General features: G+C 39.2%; 1 protein-coding gene and 1 pseudogene across 2 annotated transcripts in view; one reads left to right on the top strand and one right to left on the bottom strand.

Moving 5' to 3' along the window:
• The window catches only part of LOC145501536 (uncharacterized), a 121,204-nt pseudogene that overhangs the window by 42,161 nt on the left and 57,809 nt on the right, over positions 1-21,234 (top strand). The window lies entirely within an intron of this gene.
• LOC145500273 (uncharacterized) overlaps positions 20,291-21,234 on the bottom strand; it is a 14,980-nt gene continuing 14,036 nt past the window's right edge. The window contains exon 3 of the mRNA XM_081479772.1: positions 20,291-21,125. Within this exon, the coding sequence (XP_081335898.1) occupies positions 20,515-21,125 (611 nt within the window). The 3' untranslated portion in view covers positions 20,291-20,514. The remainder of the gene's footprint in view (positions 21,126-21,234) is intronic.

Here is a 21,234-nt window from a genome sequence, read left to right as displayed (position 1 = left end):
GCTGTGTAAGGGTGCCAGGACTGTAGAGTGATGTGGCATGAATCGTGAATAGAACATTATAAGTCCCAGAAAGGACTTCAAGGCAGCAACATCTTTAGGTCTTGGGGCATCACGAATGGCTGTAAGTTTATCTTCAGTGGGATGTAAGCCCTCACCATCTATCTTGTGACCAAGATAAACCACTGATGGCTGAAGGAATTTGCACTCTGCCTTGTTCAGTCGGAAGCCAGCATTTAGAAGTCAATCCAAAACCAAGGAAAGAGTGTGGAGATGATCTTCTTGATCAGTTCCTGCAACCAGAATGTCATCGAGTCGACTGACTGCCTTCGGAATGTCAGACAATAATTTGTCCATAATTCTCTGAAAAATGGCTGGACCTGGATGTATACCATTTGGCAACCTCTTAAATGCAAATGGCCCAATGTGAGTATTGATAGTGAGATAAGGCTGTGATTCCTTTGCAATGGGTATCTGGTGGTAAGCTTGTTTCATATCCAAGACACTAAACAGGGTGCATCCCCTCAAGGCTGAATGCATGTCCTCGATCTGAGGCATAGGATAGGTTTCTACATTAGCACATGCATTGTAGGTTACACTAAAATCTCCACATACACGCACTTCATTCCTTTCTTTCTTTCCCACCACCACAATAGGGGCTGCACTGACAGCAGAAGTTACTCTTTCAATAACTCCATCCTTTTCCGTTTTAAGCAATGTTCTCTCCACATTTGACTGCAGGGCATAAGGAACTGGTCTAGCTGTGTGGAATTTAGCCTCTTTACTTTCATTTAATATAACGGGCGTGCCCGTGTAGCATCCAAGTTGGGGCTGAAATAATTCACTGTATTGTTCAAGGACAGAGACCAAAGTCTGGTTACCTGTAGAACCTGGCACTGAGGAAGCAGGTGAAGGTAAGGGACCAATGTGATTCAATCCTGGCAGATTCTTCCAATCTAAATTGGCATCCATGAGCCAATTCCGACCAAATAAAGCACATGATCCTTCTCGTACAATAAGCAAGGGTAATGAGTACTGTGATCCTGAATACTCAACATTCACCAATGCTTCCCCTAAGGGATGCACAGTTTCACCTGTGTAGGTTGACAAGACCACATTGGTTGGTTTCAGAGTAACATCAGGACAAACTTCTTTTATGAAACTAAGTGGTGCAAGAGACAAAGCACACCCAGTGTCTAACTGCATTAAACAATCATTGTTCTCAATCTTCAATGGCACAGAAATTTCAGACTTGGACATAGCATTAACATCATACACAACATACAACTCTTCTTCTTCAGGGGCCTCTTCTTCGGAAAACTCTTCTTCAACACACATGGCATTCATTCCACTTTTCTTACAAACTCGAGCAATATGTCCCCTTCCATTGCAGTTGTGACATACAGCATCCCTGAATCTGTATTTAGATCTAGTATGGTCAGAATTACCACACGAGAAACAAGTGTAGGAGGTAGACTGTTGAGGCGATTTAGGAAATGACCCTTGATGACCAAGTGGTGGTAAGACTGGAGGTGTACTTGAACTTCGGCAAGGAGGAAGGGCAGGTGGGTCCTTGGCGACTGCATTTACTGAATGAGACAATTGCTGCTGCACTTGCATGGATTCTTTTGCTGCTATCTCGTCAGCAATTGCCACTTGCATCGCTTGCTGGAAGGTGTGATCTTCACTTCAAAGCTTTTTACGAGTGGGTGGATTGCGAATCCCATAAACAAACTGGTCGCGAAGGGAACAATTTAAGAATTCACCAAAATTACAACTGGAGGCAAGATGTCGTAAACGAGCACTGTACACAGAAACAGTTTCATTCTCTTGAAAACAACGGTGAAATCGGTATGATTCTGCAACTTCTAATCGTTTAGGTTTGAAATGTCGCTCAAGGAATTCACATAACTGCTCGAATGTCTTGTCCTTTGGATTTTCTGGACTGCACAAATCTCGAAGTGTTCCATATGTCTTCTTGCTGATAACTGAAATCATCACTGCAACCTTCTTGTTCGCAGCTGCTTTAACCGCCTCAGAAGCCTCAGAAGAGTAAAGGCCAATACTATTTGCAAGGAAATACTGTTCAAGTCGTTCATGATAAGCCGTAAAAGTCTCTGTAGAAGTATTGAACTCCCCAATGGAACCAACTAGCGGCAAAACCATAACGTAAGCAACAACGTGTACGGACAACTGAAACGCACAGAAGAACTTTGCAATTTTCAAAATCGTCATGAAGACAACAACATATCACTGGAGTATCCCATCCTCGTGGCCAGATGTTGTAAACGGATAATAATTATCGAGGACACAAGGAAACGCAACTCAACTTTCTTTAATCTGAACATTCTGAACACCCAAATGACACATGTCACTGCACATGCGCAGTCCTAACAGTCCGAGCAATACCTATTATGTAACAGGAAACAAAACCGTAAAGTGGGTCTCGTCGTTCCTCTGTGATAGAGAGCTAGGACCTGATAGAAAGTTGCTGACATAATGAGCATTACAGAAATAAAGAAGATAAAAGAGCGCTATATGTACTTTGAACTTGAGATTGAACAAGACCCAACTGTATTCCTAACTAAGCAAGTAAGAAACTAAAAATTTAAAATTGCCTGATTTTAACCTATGAAACATTTCTATGGTTCTGGGGATGATTTCTAGCAGGGGGGGGGGCTTTAACAGTCACACTTTGCACTTATGAGAGGGGAGTGTCTAAGAAAAACTTAACACCTTCTTGGGAGCGTCAATTAGGTCACCTACAGTATTCCACATATCTTAAATGCAATCAACAAACACTGGAGTTTGTTGGGTGGATGGCACTAATAAAATGATTTGGTCATCCCTGCCATTCCCATACTTCTCAACCGCTATGATAGAAAATTGTCACAGCAATAAGTCAGTTATATATAGTAAATATAGACAATTTTGACAATTGGTTGATGTTGTATTTGCTATCAACATTTTGCCATATTTACTAAGTATAATTTCCCGTAACCAAGCATAGTGCTGTTTATAATTCAAACTAAAAGAACCATCACCACTTAAGTATAGCTTGCCAACCTCAACTATGAATTGATGCTAAAGAGTTTATTGTACATTAATGGTGAACCTGTTTAAGCCCCTTAAAAAAATGTGGCCATTCAATAAAGTTAACAGTAGAAATAAGGTTGAAAAAAGAATTAGTGGTAACACATTTCACTTTGACTAAAGGGAAGCTATAACATTTGGCCATACAGAAAATGTGTGTTCTTCTCAGGAGTTATATCAAACTAGCCTTTGCTAGTAAGTTCTCACACCTCTTTTGCATTTTCAACTCGGAAAATATTCATTATTTTCGAAGTTGTAGTGGTGAATAGATTTCACTCCATCACTCCGTCACTTCCCATTAGGCATTTGGGAATCTGAGGGGAAACTCCCATAGGAAAAGGTGAGGGATGCTTGTCGGAAAATTTGAATTTAACTCCCAAGGGAGACTAATGTGGACATTGCTTGAGCTTCATTAGACCCCGAAAGGATACCACTTCAGAAGAATAGGTTTGATTACTAACCAATGTTCAGGAAAGGATCCCGTGCAGACTTGTAGACCTGACTCGCGTACTCAAGAGATCAGCAGAAATCAAATCATTATTAGAATTTTTACTACAGCACAAGGAAGACATGTACATCAGATACAGGTAATATGTAAAATGTGTGGGCAGGCCTGAGTAACAAACAGTTTCTACGTTGAACTTTTTCTTTTTGCAAATATCACATGTCCCTGAATAGAAAAAGGCTTTATGGGCTTGTTCGAAAGCTAGCCTGTCCTCATATCACAAGTAGTTAGTTAATGAGCAATACCTTGTAAAACCCTTTCATAATTTATTTTCCAAGTTCAGTGGCTTACAGCCACTTTGATTTGATGTGCTCTCTGCTGGCCAGAAATAAAAATCTCCTTTATTTTCTCCTTACACCTTTTGCAGGACACTGGTCAACAAGAGAAAATTTAACAAGATTAGGTAATTATCACAGTTGTTTCCCACCTCAATTTTTGTTTTTATAGGTAATCAAATGATTTTGAGTGCAATTGAAACAAATAAGCACAAGTAAAGTTTTCAAAGACTACAAAAAATTGCATGAGCCTGTAGGGCGAGTGCAATTTGTAGTCTGAGAAATTTGTGAGTGCTTATTTATTCCAAATTGCACGAAAAAATCATTTGTTTATTTCGTGTCACGGCTCACTGGTCCCACCTACATTAACATTATTGGTCAAAAAATAACAGCCCCGATTGACATGCCAAAAAGTACTGACCAAAATATCATTCAATCAACAAAGATCAAATTCTGAGAACATCTATCATTCCAAAGTGTTTTCAATTTAAGAACCTCAAAGAAAAAGGAGGACTGAAAAGATGTCAAAACTGGTTCACTTGATAATGTTTGCAGTCTATTCTAATTGAGATCAACATGTTCAATAATTGAAGTATTTGGAAAACTGAACTGATCAGTTAGAAATATTGTCCTTACCATGCAGTGCAGCTGACTGTGGCTTTTCAGGAGCTGCTGTGCTTCCGATGTTGAAAGTGACTTGACACTGGTGGAAATGGTTCATGTTCATAAAAGACTGATGCTGATCATTCTGGCCAGAGATGTAACTTGGCACCTCCTGTAGCAAACATTTTTGGAAGGAAGCTTCTGGGCTTTGCGGATAGTCCAGACTGGTGTGTTTTGTTCAGGTTCTTGATGAATTTGATGTACTTTGTGTTGTTTTCATCAGTCCAAAAGAGAAATCTTCAGCTGTCATGTTGTGGTTACATCAATGTCACATTAATCTACTTGATAAGTAGGCTGGATGTTATCTGCACTAACATTGGGTGCCAATGGAGTGGTACATATGACATTGCCGAGTACCATTCAAACCATTGTCTAAGGGTGAAAGTTGCATGCAAAAATGATGGGTTCTGTTATGTGGATATGAGAGAAGCCATGCCGTCTTATGCTTTGTCTTGCATCAAGCGGAAGACCTAGTGCAAAAACTGTGGAATTAGCATGGCAAAGGAACGTTTAGATGATCACAATGCTTCCCTTTGCTCATAAAGCATTATTTCATGTCCAATCGGCTGTGGATCAACTTTTCCCACGTACGTCACATTCACATTGCATACTAAGTTAAGAACATGTTTGCAATGGTGCATGTATATTAAGTAATGGTCCGGCTAAGAAGCAGGCAGAAAAATGATAGCTTGCGGCAATAGCGTCAGTTAGTTTTAAGGGGCTAACATTTTTAATCAAATTAAATTTGGTATTCTCATTGGTCTAAGCAACTACAAGCGCGAAATTTGAATTTCAATGAAAAATTTAATGGACTTGCCATCTAACAAAATAAGATTTTGTTTCGTAGACAAAATCATTATGGCTTCAAAAACTATGTATGTAAATATTGTCAAGATTCTATGCGCCATTTGCCGTAAAATTGAGATTATGGCTCAATGCGTGCAGTAGGAAGTCCGACAGCGACCTGCGATCAAAAAGATACCACTCGGGCTGTCAAATTTCTGATTGAACACAGACTAGTCGCGTCGCAGATTAGTCGCAAACCATCGGCAAAGAAAAGGGCTTTTCCTGTAAGTACTTATTTTGGTAAAATTTGTTTGCAATCAAATTGTGGATGTGTATCACGCAGTACCATAGTTATTCCCCACTACTTGATCATGATTTAGTTATTGAACATCCATCCATTTTTACCTACATAGAAATCTTGTTTGGTGAAGCTGTATGGAAAGAACAACTTGTCTAATAACAAGTTAAGGGCCTTGGACAACTTTTCAAAGGGTAAAGATTTTGGCGAAATCTCCCGCGACCTGAGAATACAAAGGGCGACTGCTGAGGTTTATATGATCGATAGTTCGCCGCCGGTAAAGACATCGACACGGACCGCTTGTCAGAGCTTCTTGAAATTACTGAGGAGTCATTTTCTCAAATTCAACGATTGTTATCTTCGAAAGACCGCCTGAATGAAGTTAAAGAAGCTCTCCCTGAAGTCTCTTACAACCAAATTCGTTTTCTTCTGGCATGCATGATCAGAGATGAAAGTGAAGAACGATCATCGCAGTTACTTTTCCAATTTAAGCAATAGGAAAGAAGAAGCCTGAAAAAAATCAGGGCTTCAACGGGATTCGAACCCGTGACCTCCGCGATACCGGTGCAATGCTCTACCAACTGAGCTATGAAGCCACACATTGGGAGCGAGGTCAATTAATTGAGTTCATATCTTCCTGTGAGAAGTGAAATGATGTGAAGTTTATATGAAATAATTCATATATGAACTGCAGTTGTAGATGAAAGTGAAGAATGATCATCGCAGTTACTTTTCCAATTTAAGCAATAGGAAAGAAGAAGCCTGAAAAAAATCAGGGCTTCAACGGGATTCGAACCCGTGACCTCCGCGATACCACTTTCATCTACAACCGCAGTTCAAATATAAATTATTTCATATAAACTTCACATCATTTCACTTCTCACGAGAAGATATGAACTCAATTAATTGACCTCGCTCCCAATGTGTGGCTTCATAGCTCAGTTGGTAGAGCATCGCACCGGTATCGCGGAGGTCACGGGTTCGAATCCCGTTGAAGCCCTGATTTTTTTCAGGCTTCTTCTTTCCTATTGCTTAAATTGGAAAAGTAACTGCGATGATCATTCTTCACTTTCATCTACAACCGCAGTTCATATATGAATTATTTCATATAAACTTCACATGATCAGAGATGTCGAGATGTAAAATGATGATACTCAGTCCAATGGAGTCAGTATCCTGTATGAAACATTTTATATTCGAGACTTTTTAGTTCCTTTTGTAATGAAGACGATTATTTTGACATTATAGCAGATTATTTGTACGAAAGACAAAAATAAATGTTTTAACGCAATAAATTTGTTCCAAACCTGCACACCACCTTTTAGTGATATGAAAACTACAGGAAGAGAGGTGGAGAGGGGGGTGGGGCGGGGCAGGGGCCTTTGACCATGTAACAATATACTCTAGTTTCATTTGCCGGGGAGGTGGGGTACTGGGGTGGGTAGGATAACAAAGCGAGGCTGCAGACATGCTATGTTCAGAATAATGTAATGATGTTTTTCTCTGAAAATCACAATATCAATTTCATGTAAGATGCATTTAACTTTACACAATGTTTCACCTTTATTGGTGAAAGAAAACTACAACAACATTCCAAGATTGAGGGATTTCATCTCCAGTGTGACAAAATTGTTTGAAGAAATTGTTGCCTTTTCCAATAACTTCGTAAATTCTTAAAAATGTATTTACCTATATTGAAGCATTTCGTAGCAAAAACTAAACTATTTCATGACCGTTTATTCCAAGAAAAAATAACTATTGAGCAAACAAATATCCATGGTTCAGAGTTCAAAAATAAAAATAAATTAGAAAAATGATTTCAATCACTTACATGATTCACGAACTATGCATAACAACTGAACTATGCAAAATTCGCTAAACCATTTCAAGTATTTCAATACTGACAGACAAGTCAAAGATAATAATGCAAGTGAATCTAGCAGCGGCATGTTTTGTTTACAATGCATAATTTTCATTTCCATCCACTTTTTTTCACCCCATACATTATCATGTTTAGCGTAAATGCACCTAAAATATTGCATTGCAGAAGCTTCATTGGTTCTTTACTTGTAAATAACCTCAGTCATTGAGCCAATAGTGAGGGGGCATTGCCAATGAAAATTCATCATCTTGTCGATCCACTCTGTAAATGCCTCTCCATTTCCAGGATGCACACTTGCAATCAAGGCTCCACTGTCTTTATGGGAATGGTAGTCTACAAAGTACAAGTTTCCACTGTCACACATCAGGAACATTGTCCTTTCAGAAGAGAAAAATAAATGGCAACTTCTCTAAGCTCCAAGTGCTAATGAAGTTAGATATTGAGCAAGTAATTCCTTTGGAGAACCAAAGAAATCTTTTTGTTGTCCCAAGCATGCAACACCACATTCTTCTCCTGCAATTTCAACAGCTTCATCTGCATTCACATTTACTCCTTCATGGTCAAACAACTCATTGTGTAAATCATTCCCAGATGTTATTGCCCACTCTAAGACCTCTCTCCAAACATTGGACAATGTCAATCCTTGCTTTGGGACCAGAAGACCTTTTGATGCCACTTGGCCAAAATACAAACAAATGAAGGCACAGGCATTACTACCATTCCTGCCTCCAATTGTTGACTGACTGAAGTCTTCAGGAAATGACCACTCTGTCACCATTTTGTTGAATTTTGAGAGATGGCCACAATACATGTATTGGCAGGTTGTATAGTATGTGGTACACTGGCCAGGGAAGTGGATGGTAGGACACTGGCTGATTGTGTGGCACTTGGTACACTAGCTGATTGCACTGCACTTGATACACTAGCTGATTGCGTGGCACTTGATACACTAGCTGATTGTGCGGCACTTGATACACTAGCTGATTGTGCGGCACTTGATACACTCACTGATTGTGTGGCACTTGATGCACTAGCTGATTGCGTGGCACTTGATACACTAGCTGATTGTGTGGCACTTGATACACAAGCTGATTGCGTGGCACTTGATACACTAGCTGATTGCATGGTACTTAGTACACTGGCTGATTGTGTGACACTTGGTTCACTGGCCAATGGTGTGACTGTAACAGATGACACTCTAGCTGGTGTCCTAACACCAGCCATACTTGGTTGTGCCACAGCAGTTGGAACACTTGGTGCTGCTGCAGAATAGAGTATTCCAGCCTGAGGAGTGGTTTGTTTGTTCTTGCGATGGTAGCTGCTCCACCATGACTTGATCTGGGTGGCTGAGAGAACTTCTAAGCCTGCTTCTTCCATTGCTTTCATCACATCTTTTGGTTCAGTTCTAATGCAGTTTACTGCTTGTCTATTATAAAATTCAATCATATCTTTCTGAGCTTGGCTGAATGTGATTCTCTTTCCTGTGCTATGCTTTAACACATACCCCATTTCTGGTCGCTGTGAGGGGTACTGGTGAACCTCCAATGGAATTAGAGTCGCAGCTGCCGGTGGTTCCGTTGTGTTTTGTATAAATTGTATAGCATAGCTTTCTTGACCGGAGCCTGAGAAAGGTGATGGACAGCTCGGTTCAGGTTCTGGGTCATCATCTACCACTGTTGCTCCGGTTGCACCTGCAATTGGAACTTGATGTCCAGAGATTTGAGAAAGCTGAAGCTTTGTCTTGCTTATTTCTGCCCCATGCCAGCCAAGGATCTTAAGATTATACCACCCCTTAATGCACCTTCGATCGGAAATGTCAAATTTCCATACAGGGAAATGTCTTTCAGTGTGCCTACTTTCTTAGCCTTGGACCGATCAATTATCAACTTCTTACAGGATGCATTCTTCATTGTCTGCAAGAAAAAAAATTAAAGTGGTCAAGTTTAATTTTCTCAAGGATATTGTGAGAGTATAAAAATACTCTAAACACATACATAGATTGCAAGTATGAAAAGGCCTCACACTAAATATCTTACAAACTTGCAAGATGTAATATGCACTTGCATAACACGCAGAAAAATCTAAATAACCCTTGTTATAGTAATTGCATTTCATATTTTTGCTAAATGCATTTCATATTTCTGACAATGAAAAGTTTGTTATAAACATCACCTGTTAAGGTGCCCTTTGACCAACCATATGATCCATTTATTAATGTTTGAAGTACAAAATCCAATTAGATAAAAGTCACGTGTGCCCTTTTCCCCATTTCTTTTAATTCACTGAGATTCAAAAAATTACCTTAATCAAATCTGCAACTTGTTGCCCACTTTCCAAGTCATTTCCTAAACATACCCATCGTACAATTTTATGGCTGATGTGGGCGAAATGGGAATCCAGCCTAGACTTGCCCTCTCCTGCCTCAAAATTGTTGTACTCCTTGAGCGTAAAATTGAATACACTGTTCACCTCAGCCAGGTAGGACTGAACTCCACTGTTATGGTAATGGGGACCATTGTCTAAAAAAAATAAACAGCACAGTACATATATGCAAGTTAAAATTTTTTGAATGGAATGGATCTTCTCTATGATCAATTTTAAGAACAATGCCATTTAGATAACTTTAACTTCTACAAATGAAAAGTGTATGACACATGTAGATTCCCAAAGTGCCTATTCCCAACAATGACCAAGGTTTTACTGGCAAGAAAACACCTTGGAAGCTAATTTTCCTTACAAAATAAACTTTGTTTCCTTACCAGAAAACAAATAGATAGAAAAAGCTGGATATACTGATTCCAGCCACTTGAAACTAATGTCCAGGGCACTTTATGTGAACCAAGCATCTTGTTTAGTGTCATCAGACCATAAGTCAATAACCTCAATATTTCGCAGACCCTCTCCTACGTACATGCACATGTATGGAAAAGAAGAATGAGTAAAGCTTACTTACAGTTATTCACTCAAAATGAGTCCAACAATAAATCCAACACTGCATTTGGGAAATACCAGTAAACTAAAATTAAAAATATCAACCCTTAAACAAATTGACACACACAAATGAGCTTAATACCTACTGACAGAGCCTGTATATAATTTGACAGGTTATGTCATGAAGAAAATAAACAAAGTACAACCAATGATCCCCAATCCTGAATAAAACTGAGGGTATCAAACTATACAATGTAGAGTCAAAGAACTCTGTGTTAGCACATCCGCCCACAAACTATTCATTTACGCTTACTGAAGTCTCTACAGACCAATGCCTAATTTATTTTTTCCAATAATAATCAATGTTAATAAGTTATGGATTATAAGTGAATCAGGAAAGAAAACTGGTATGGATAAATTGTTTACCTGAGCAATAACAAAGAATCCATGAGGGGAGATCCCTCTCTTACCATACCACTCTCGCTGATTCTCTCTTACTCTCATTCCAAGCTCAACCTTCATTTTGTAATCTATTATGACCACAATTTCTCCTGGTGCAAGGTTGTCAAGGATATATTGATAGTATCCACCTTGATGTTTGGTGCGAATCAAATGTGCAAGGTACTCTTTATGATTTGTTATGACCTCCTTCCAGTTCTTCAAAAGTATGTCCCTCTTCCGCTGATCGCCAACCCTCTCCACTCCCTCAGTGACTTGTTTTCTCAACTCATGGAACTTTTCTAAGACTGGCGAAAGGTGATCATGTTGTGACTGACAATCCCCAAGAGCATAGTCAAGGCACAGTTCAGCACAAGTGGAATGCCTCTCAACCTAGAATCAAAATAAGTATTGGAGTGAAGCAACATTAGGCAAACATCAAATCTGTTAGTGATACCTGGACATTGTACATGTACTGTATGTGTAACTTTTCTCATTATTTACAAAGCATAATAACGGATTTAGGGATTTTTTTTTTACCAACATACTGTATAAATAATATCATAGTTTTCCTTAATGGATGGGACATTTTTCAAGAAGAATTGCTTTGCAACTTTGCTTTGTTGTTCAGTAATGTGTACAGGGCTGCAAATCACAAGAAAAATTTGGTCTGAAATCACAGTAATTTGCACTTTGCTTTACTTTTACTTCTTACAAAAACCACATCCCTCTACAATCCTGTACTGAGAACCAAAGAACATCAATATGAATTTTTCAAGCCAAAAAGGATAAATACTCAAAAACAAAACAAACCCAAATTTTTTGAAAAAATAATATTTTAAAGTCTACAATGCTACATTTATATGCTGTGATTATTTACAAACATAGCAAACATTGCACCTGTACCTGTTTACTAAATTTCACTTTGAGAAACTTTTGATATTCTCTGCAGACTTTTACAAGTTGGAGGTGTGAATCAGCCAGAACTCCTTCATTCTTTAGGTCCTCAAGGAGGGACAGGAGGGAGCCAAAGGTAGAATGACCAAAATCGTCACATAGGTTGCACAGGCCAGCAAGCATTGAGCTTGAACGAAAATTCTTTTGAACATGAGCATAAATGTAACTTCGCTTTACACCATTAGGAAATTTCAGCTGGTATTGCTGAATGACATCTTTGATGTCGCACTGCCAGTAGCGAACACCTGTCTCTTTGTCATCCACAAGAACACTTCTACACGATGATGGTCGTGAGATATCGTCTTGGTGAAGGAATTCCTGAAATTCCTGAATAATTTCAGGATTCACAGCTTGCCTGGTAAACTTCAGTCCATCTTGAGGGACACCACCCCTGCCAAACAATATCGCATGTACTCTAGCAGCTGTGATGGTGCTTTTTGAGCAACAGAATTGCAGCACTGATTGGCTGAAGTCCCATGCCACAATTGAAAGAAGTCTTCGTCGTTCATCACCGCACTTGCTTACTTGTCCAATAACTTTCGTCATCTCCGTTCTACTCTTTTTTCCCTGAATGTCTGCCCCATTTACTTCCAATTTGCTTTCTTTCATACTCCTGCCAATCAATAACTTCTGAGAAACTTTTGTTCTCTGAGCACGAATTAGCTTGCTGGTTTCCTGGTCTTTGGATTCCATGTAATCTTTTGCCAGTGATCTCAAAAATTTATTGTCATTTCCAGTTTGAGAATGCCTTTGAAACAAATCTTTATGATTGGTCTGGAACTTTTTACACTGAATAATGTCTCTCATTATAGAAGTTCTGAATAAATGAGAAAAAGCCCAGGGTATGAATAGCAGCGTCATTATCTAAGTGCAGACAGGGCATTTACAGGTTTTTGCTACATTCAGCTCAACGCATCTGATGTCCCTTCCCCTCTTCATCCAAGCTTTTCCATCGCACTGTAGTCAATGGAGAGACATGTAAGTGCATTGTGGTATATTTTCCAGTATGAAAAAATAGTCCATTTTAAACTGAATATCCTGTTTGCATTTTGTGATTCTCTGCAGGTTGCATCCTGTGTCACATTCTCAGTTACATCAGCAGTGCTATATTTCAAAGCCATGTTTTAATTGACATGGTGAGCAAAATTCTTTCAACATGATTAATTTAATCGCATCTGTTTCAAATCAATACTACCTAATAATTATTATGAGATGAGTGGGATCGTTGTGAAGCACACAATACAGAGTGTAAGTATGAATACATGCATACAGATACTTACCTATCTGTGATGCATACAATTGTTGCTTTAGCTAGCAGAATTGTAATTTTTAACGTCATAATAATAATTATAATAATTATGTTAAACCAACAATAATGTGCATTTTTTAAGAGCTAATGTGTGTAAACAGAGTTGTAATAACAGTAGCACAGCCCAGTACTGTTGATCTGGAGCTTGGCAGACTCGAACTGCCTCACACCAGCAACAAATTGAAGATGCTGGTATAACCTCACATGGAACCCCTTCTCTCGTTTTAACCAGTCCCAGATGTGCAAAGAGTTAGGAATAAGCATTGCAGGTTGTCAATTATCAGGTTAAATGTAAGTATAAGCATTGGAAATTTCGTAAGAATGTTAGCAATATTAGCAATTAGAAAATTATTTTAAGAGGTTAGATGTTTTGTGCTTAAACTGCTAAATGTTTCCTCATGTAGATTCCTTTTTAAGGTTTTGTTCAATATTCTGCTCAGGGAAAAAGTTCATTGGCTGTTAGGAAAGTTACTTACCTCAGCTATTTAACCAAACCAAGTGCAAAACCAAACAACCCCAAAAACAGCACCATTGATTGAAACAATATATACTCTGTATTTCAGTCACATGCACATATTAAGAGCAAATGTCACCAAAAATCAACTAAAATTTAAATTTAGTGGCAGAAGTCGAAAAATAGATTTTTCTCTATTTTCGTCCATGTATAGCCCTTAGGTACATATGAAATGTGATATAGTTTTTTCCACTTGAAACACTCTAAATTTGTGAAAACCAAGAAAAACAAATTTTGCCCTGACTATGGCCAAATTGGTCGAACGCAAAGGCTGAAAATTAGAAATCTAAACTTAATTTGTGTTTGCATGTCAAAAAGAACCAAACTTCCTGATACTTTTTCTTGAAAGACAAAGTATTCAGCTATCAAAAACAGCCTAGAACTTGTCTTGAGCCCCTGTCAAGGAAAAATCCTCAAATGTTAAAAAATTACTTGCAGTTTAGGAATAAACTTCGGAGATATTTTTCGACATGTGTCATAACTCCAAATTCCCTCAAACTTTGCCAGCATAATCCTTTTATGTTGTTCTAAAACATGTATCAAAATCAGCTTGGGTTCTTCTTTGAGTGGTTTTTGAAGGGCCGCTGAAAATGCTACATTTTAATGAAAACATCAGCAAAAAATAAACAATAGACTGCTGCGTGTTGTTTGACGACAGATGGGTATGAGCTTTTAACAACCTTGTATTATTAGTTATTTGTACTGTTTAGCAAATTGCTTGCTTTCACTTATAGTATACTTGGAAAAGAACTCAATCTCAAAACCAAAGTAACTTAATTGAAATAAGTGTTTCCTGAGGAATTCAAATTCTTTGCAATTCACTTGGAACGAGATGTTGATATCACAGCTAAGAAACCAGAAGTCGATATACTATGGTACACCGCCTCCAAGTAATACCATACAACATCGCTAAAAGGGAAATTAACTAAACTAAAGCATAAAACAATTACTTTTTATCTTAGCTACCAGGTACTGACAAAATTATCCTGAAAACTCCGAACTCTTGGAAGTAATTAAAGGGCCGCGAGTGCATCTATGGTCACCTACATTTGGGAACGAAATTAAATTCCTCTAAACTCCATCCTTGAGTATGTCTTGGTTAATTAGGCCACACTTTTTTTTTTCCTTAAACAGGAAAATACTATCCATTTGAAGTTTAGGTGCAGTTGAAAAAAAGTTATTTGAAGGCTATACAGGCTAAAATTTGGTGAGAAAAGAAATCCCGTGAGAGATATCAATTTTCATTGTTGATTTAAATTGCAAGCCACATGTTTTTTTTCATGAATCATGAATCATTTCCGTGGAATTTATTATGTTCTTATTCTGTTGGCCTCTCATAGAAGACGTTGGATTCCAAATAAAAAGTCATGGGGAAGGAAACTTGTAGAGCTGAGAAGTTACCGTGTTCAAGGTGCGTGAAGGCTTTCTCTGCATGCGAGAGGTCACGAACAACTAGCTACCTAACGGAGCACCCCGTGGAAGACAAAATTATTACTAGGTTAGCAGTACGTGGAGAGCTGTGGAGGAGTCAGCCTTAGATCTATCATAACAAGAGGCATGGCATATAATCCAAGCTCAGTCAAGCTCAGTCACTGTCTTACTTCTGACAGGAACAGTCTTTACCAAAAGCAACCAAAAGATCCAAGCATGGCTTTGTTCGTCCCACCTTTACATGGCTTGTGTCTATTTCAAAAAAATTGCAAAATTCTTTTAGCATTTGAATTGAAAAAGACGAGAGCTCAGAGGAACTGATGAGATCACATATGTTGTAACAGTCGTAAACTATTGGATGCTCCAATGATACTTCTCGCATAACTGCATTGCTCCACTCTCCCTTTCTGTGTCATCCGCCTCCTCGTCACTACCAGTCGAGACATCTGGTAAGTGCCGTTTAGCTGCCAATCGACTGGAAAAGCTTGCTGCCTGCTGTGAAGTCAAAACCTCTGCACTTGTAAACAAGCAATTTCCGTCACTGTCCCTGGCTCCTGTCATAGCCCTTCCAACAGATTCCGGATCCGCTTTTCTTCCCAAGATTTCTCCAAGATCGGATTTCTTTGTTAAGTAATCTTTCTGATTAGCGGTGAATCTGGTTCTTTTAACTTGGGATGACCTCAATGCCCAGCCCATGGGGAGCAACAAGTTTTCCACTGATTGCACTTTCGATACTTCTGTCAGAATATTTGGCACACTACTGGACTGCACATCCAGTCTCTCGGAATAACTAACAATGGCTCTGTTGAAGAGACTCTCAATCTCAATAGCAAGGAGCTGTCTGCCACAGTCCAGGTGCCTTCGAAGTGAGGAGAACCATTGATAACGTTTAACACATCCTTCTTCGGGAAGGAAAAAGAGACCAACATTTGATTCATCTGAGGAGGATTCATCAGAACTTGGTGAATTGCAAGGGCCAGTTGTATTTGCTTGTTTTGGAGGGGTCTTTGCCTTCTTGGATGTAACTGTTTTAAACTGTGCATTTTCTCAACAAGCGTCGCAGTCGATGGCCGACAGCTTTGGAATTTCGGCATTTGGTTGGACGTCAAGTTTCTCCCACTGAATCAACTTTCCAGGACCAATTTTATAGGCTTTCCATAGATGCAACCCTTCTTCAGAATACTCTATGTTGGAAATAGTGCTCACACCTTCCAACCGGATGGTGGAGAATGTGGAAGCCTCAGGTGGTCCTGAAACGGTGACGTTAACAGATGGTACTCCACCCAATGAGAGAATGGCATTCTTCATTTCCTCTGCACTCTCAATATTGTTCCCTGAATTGAGAAAGATCTTCACATACGACTTGATAGTTGCCACTTTCCTGTCACAAGCGCCTTTGCCTACCTGTGAATCACAGAAATCCATCCGCCTGACTGAAATGCCGTGCTGTTGGCTGATTAGTTTTGCTCCAACAATTGTCGTACCACAGTGGTAACAACCAGGGTTGTCTTGCCAGTAGTAGATGTTTTCTAGTTGTGGTTGGGCCTCTCTAAGCTGTTTTACCACGTCTGACATAACGAAGAGCACTGTACAGGTATCCTGACTGCAGCTCCTGAACACATTAACAAACGTCATCATCTGGAGTTTGTGGTCATCTCCTCTTCTAATGGCTACAGTTAGGTGCTAGGAAATCCCACATTTTGCAAACCAATCCGTCTGGCTCTCTCTAAATGTGCACGGAAGGAACTACATAGCCCAGTCCTTGACTAAAGGAACGGATGTGTTGTCTAGTGCATTCACTATGTCCAATCTTGCTTCTTCTTGATTAACTGACCGCAGTAGATGCGCTTTCCAGCTCACAATGTCTTGTTTAACCTTTCCCATAACAAAACGAAGCTCTTCTTTCACTTCATCCGCAGCGAGTGCCTCAATTGCAGCTGTGATGTCATCTATGGTCTTCATAAGATCATCGCATTTGTCACAAGAGGTTTTGTGCTTATGTGAACACTGGGACTGATAATCACGGTCGCTAGGGTTGTTTAGGGCATAGACGCGACAGTAATCAGGGACGTCTGAGCTCTCTGAGACATGAACCTGTAAAGGGAAATAAACACAATGAGCACTTTGCAGCTAACGATCACAGGGTACAAATCCACCATACTAATGAGAGCACACTGCACAGAAGGATATCCGAAACAAAGAGGTCGCGATCAGTCAACATTTACCTTTGTTTCTTTCTAATACCTCTGTGCGCTGCTTGTTCTCCAGTACGGCAGGCTTTGTACCACGTTATGGTAGGCTGCACAAAGGCCTATTACCCTCATCTACCTTAAAAGCCTCAAAGTAGTCTCAAAGGACAGGGTAGCGTAGAGTGCACACAGGAGGAAGACAAATAAATTTATATTCACACATTTTCATCCTTGTGGTTGTCATGAAATATCACCATAGCTGAAATTCCAGATTTCAATCTATGTCATATGCATCGCCCTGATATCTTCATTTCCCACGTTCAAAAGTTGGAAATCAATATTCATTTGAAAGCAATGAATTCAGTGTTGGCTTAAGTTGCTACTTCATGTGTTATTCAAAAAAAAATCAATAAAGACCAGGGAACCTCAGTATGCATACCTTGTAACCACTCTTTAGGTAGTGCTTGCATTTCTTTAGTTGTTCTTTCCTTTCTTTTGCCGATGACATTCCCATATCCATTTCTCCCAAACGCTCTGCGACACTTTCAAGGTTATCAAAGGCTTGTGCACCCGCCGAGCTAATGTAATCTATTCCCTGTAACGATTTTTGAGTGGAGGCAGGGCATACTTGGAGAACTCCAGAAGAGTATTACGACTCAAAGGAATGAAGTTTTCCTCCTTTTAATAGGCCTGGTACTGCTGAACAATATACTCCAGTATCATATTGTGTACCACATTTGGTATTTGGATTACTTTAGTTGAAAGTGATACTACTTTTTCTCCGAATGGAAGGTCTTGGATGATATGGGGACTAGTAATAAAGTCCAGAAAATGTGCGAGCTTTTCTTGTGGTACCACCATTCTTGTTCGTAGACTCTGCGATGGAACTGGTGCACCTCTTCCGTGGAGAAGAATATGCTGTCTAGCCATCATATAGCAATATTTGGTTGACCCTGGTATCCACTCTTGAATCTTCGCAAAACTGGCTTTGTCAGCCATGATGGAGAGTATATGTCGACGTGTATCCCATTGGTCTGCATTCTTATAGCAAGATGCCAGGGCATACAAGAGTGTCTCATCTGTAGATCCAGTACTGCTCTCAGTATCTGCCAGAAATAACCGTTGCTTGACTCGCGATTTGGAGAGTGCGTGCCATAGCTGACCTGGATCTTCTGGCGCCACTTCACTGAGAACCGCTGAGACGGCTTGCCTGGCTTTACAAACATGCTGCCGTTTTGTCTGGTCACTAGTTTTGTTTGAGGATGCTCGCAGTGTATACATGACCTCTCTACTCTCCAGGAAGGTGTTTAAATGATCTAAGGAACTGGGAGGATCTGCAATTTCCAGTGTAGAGATGTTTTCCGTTATATTCCACGTATCATCATGCAATGTGTCTAACTGTGGAAAAAGGCCACTAGGGGGTTTCTTTCTCAAGTCCTCTGTGGCACAGCTGGAAAGGAGTACTTGTTGTTACAGGGGTATGAACTCCGGTATCCAGCTAAAAGGCAAACACAGGAAATAACCTTAAATATAACTTCAGAGTACAGATTTTTCTAATAGTGTTATTCCCTCGTTCAAATTAAACAGCTTTTTATCTTGCAGTCTTCTTTCATGCTGATCTCCCTTTTTTGACGTGACTGCTAAAAGATATCTCAACTTGGTCTTAGGTACTCACTAGGGATAGATTTTCCATGGGGAAGAGTACTTTTGTGTCATCCACAAACTCTTCAGTCATTGCCTTTCTTTCAGCTTTTGGTTCTTCTTTACTTTCCATTTTTGCTAGTAAAACTCTGCAGCTGCGACAGACACCTACAAAAAAAAAATAGAAAAGGAAACATCAAATATATATATTATTTTTTTGCATGGTCACGGTACTGGTAACATCCCCGACCTATAAAATCTCTCAGGTAACACTGTTGTGACTTTCGGCCATTATTGATTTACTATGTTTGAAATCTGGACAGACACTTTTTGCCCCCAAATAATGATGGTGGATTTCTTATCCCGTGTAAAAACGAACAAGGAACTGTAACAAAGTAAAAAGATTTTATAAAGATTTAAGCCAGTGGTAGTTCTTGAAACCAAAAATAGCCTTGTTCTTGATCTCAGAGGCATGCCCAATTTTCGAGACCCCCCTTACCCTCTAAACAAAAATCAAGAGATAGCATCCCTGGCCTATAAAATCTCAGGAAAAAGAAATTCAGGCAACCCCTCTCATTAAAGACTTTACATTCAAGACTTTTTCCCAATTAATTTTAGTTCTTGCAACCAACAATAGCCTCAGAGTCATGTCCAGTTTTTATACCCCCCTCCCCTCCCCTCTAAACAAAAATTCAGAGAGGTGAGAGACTTTTCACAAGAATACAATAATGACTAGGAGTTCTCAATGAGAAGTGAGTGCTGCCGTTAGTAGCGTGTTTGTATGTCAATATGACAATGGGAACTGCAACAAAAATATAACTTATTTTATTTCTTAAACAACATGGTTACATGTACTTTGAACCTATAAATGCTTGTAAGAGTAAAAAGGAACATATTCGTTTATTTCAACGCAACATGTAATGAACAGTGTTGTTTTGTATAGGTGAACTGTACTGTTTTGTATAGGTCAATATGCAATGAACAACGGGCCTTATCGTCTATAGGTGAACTAATCAGGACTATATATTTGGTCTGACAGTTTAAGTTACTTTCTTATTGTAGGTAAATACAATGTTTTTTTCAAGGCTAGTAACAGCTTGGTGTTGATCTTTAGATGGATGAGTGACACTGCCTAACGCAACTTGTAATGAACAAAGGGCCTTATCATGTATAGGTCAACTATAGCTTGTCAAGATGGAAATTGACTATATATTTGGTCGGACAATTTGGGTTACTGCTTTGGTACACTTATTGTAGGTAACTACAATGTTGTTTAAGGCCAGTAACAGTTTAACGAAGTCATGCTTAGAAGGATCAGTCAGACCCTCTGTGTTAAACAATTGCGAGATGACTGTTAAAAAGTGTAAGAGACATCTTTTCCTTCTTTGGTGTGGTTAGGAAAAATACTTGAGCATAATACTGACTGGGACAAAAGTCTTTCATCTGTTGCATATTACAATTACTACAAGTAATAATGTCTGAGTTGTCATCATGTTCGATCTTCTTATTGCATTTTATACAGGCCACGTATGTGGACGTTGAAATTACACCTGCTACAGATCCTTCCACAGTTGCAGTGATAGAATCATCAGTTAATCTCGGTGCTCAAGCTAAAATATCAGTATGTGGCTCTGTTTGCTTAATGGCAGTGCCACTTTTGGCAGTATTTATGTATAGTTGCTTAGTAAGGGCATCTTTCTTTACTCGTACATTCTCAAAAATGTATGTCATGCCTTCTTCTACTTGCTCACAAAATTTCTCCCAAAATACTATCTTAGAGTAACCTTTTGTGTCTACAATTTGCCCTTCTAGCATTTTTAAAGTTCCTCTACTTGTCTGGAGTATTTTAGGTTCTAGTAGAGAAGTAACCTTTGCTTTGACTGTTATCAGTTGACCTGCAGCAATGGTTTTCAGCATTCCTAGGTCGAAGTTGCTGGGGATGTCAACTTTTGGAAATGGTGATGCTGTAAGCTGTTGGACTTCGACATTAGCACTCATGAGCAAGTCATCTGTGTTGCTCTTTTGGTCTATGCGAAATCTTTTTATTTTCACAAGGCTGCCACCATCTTGTACTGACTGGAAAAGGTCTCTCTTGGCAGGGGCAAAACAAACTCCTCTTAAGTATTTTTTTTTTGACTGTACTTGAAAGTCGAAGAAGTTGCCTTCTTTTATGGGAGATACATTGTGTATGTAACCAATTATTTGATCAGGTTTCTCTGCAATGAAATAAAAACAACTTAAGCATCATTTCATTTTTTTGCTAAGTATTAAGTTAACAGTTAGCTGCATTTAGTTAAGTGTGTGGAGAAAACCTTTAATAATTCA

This window comes from Orbicella franksi, chromosome 10 (assembly GCF_964199315.1).
Source record: "Orbicella franksi chromosome 10, jaOrbFran1.1, whole genome shotgun sequence".
NCBI lineage: Eukaryota > Metazoa > Cnidaria > Anthozoa > Scleractinia > Merulinidae > Orbicella > Orbicella franksi.
This window is presented reverse-complemented; position numbering and strand designations above follow the sequence as displayed.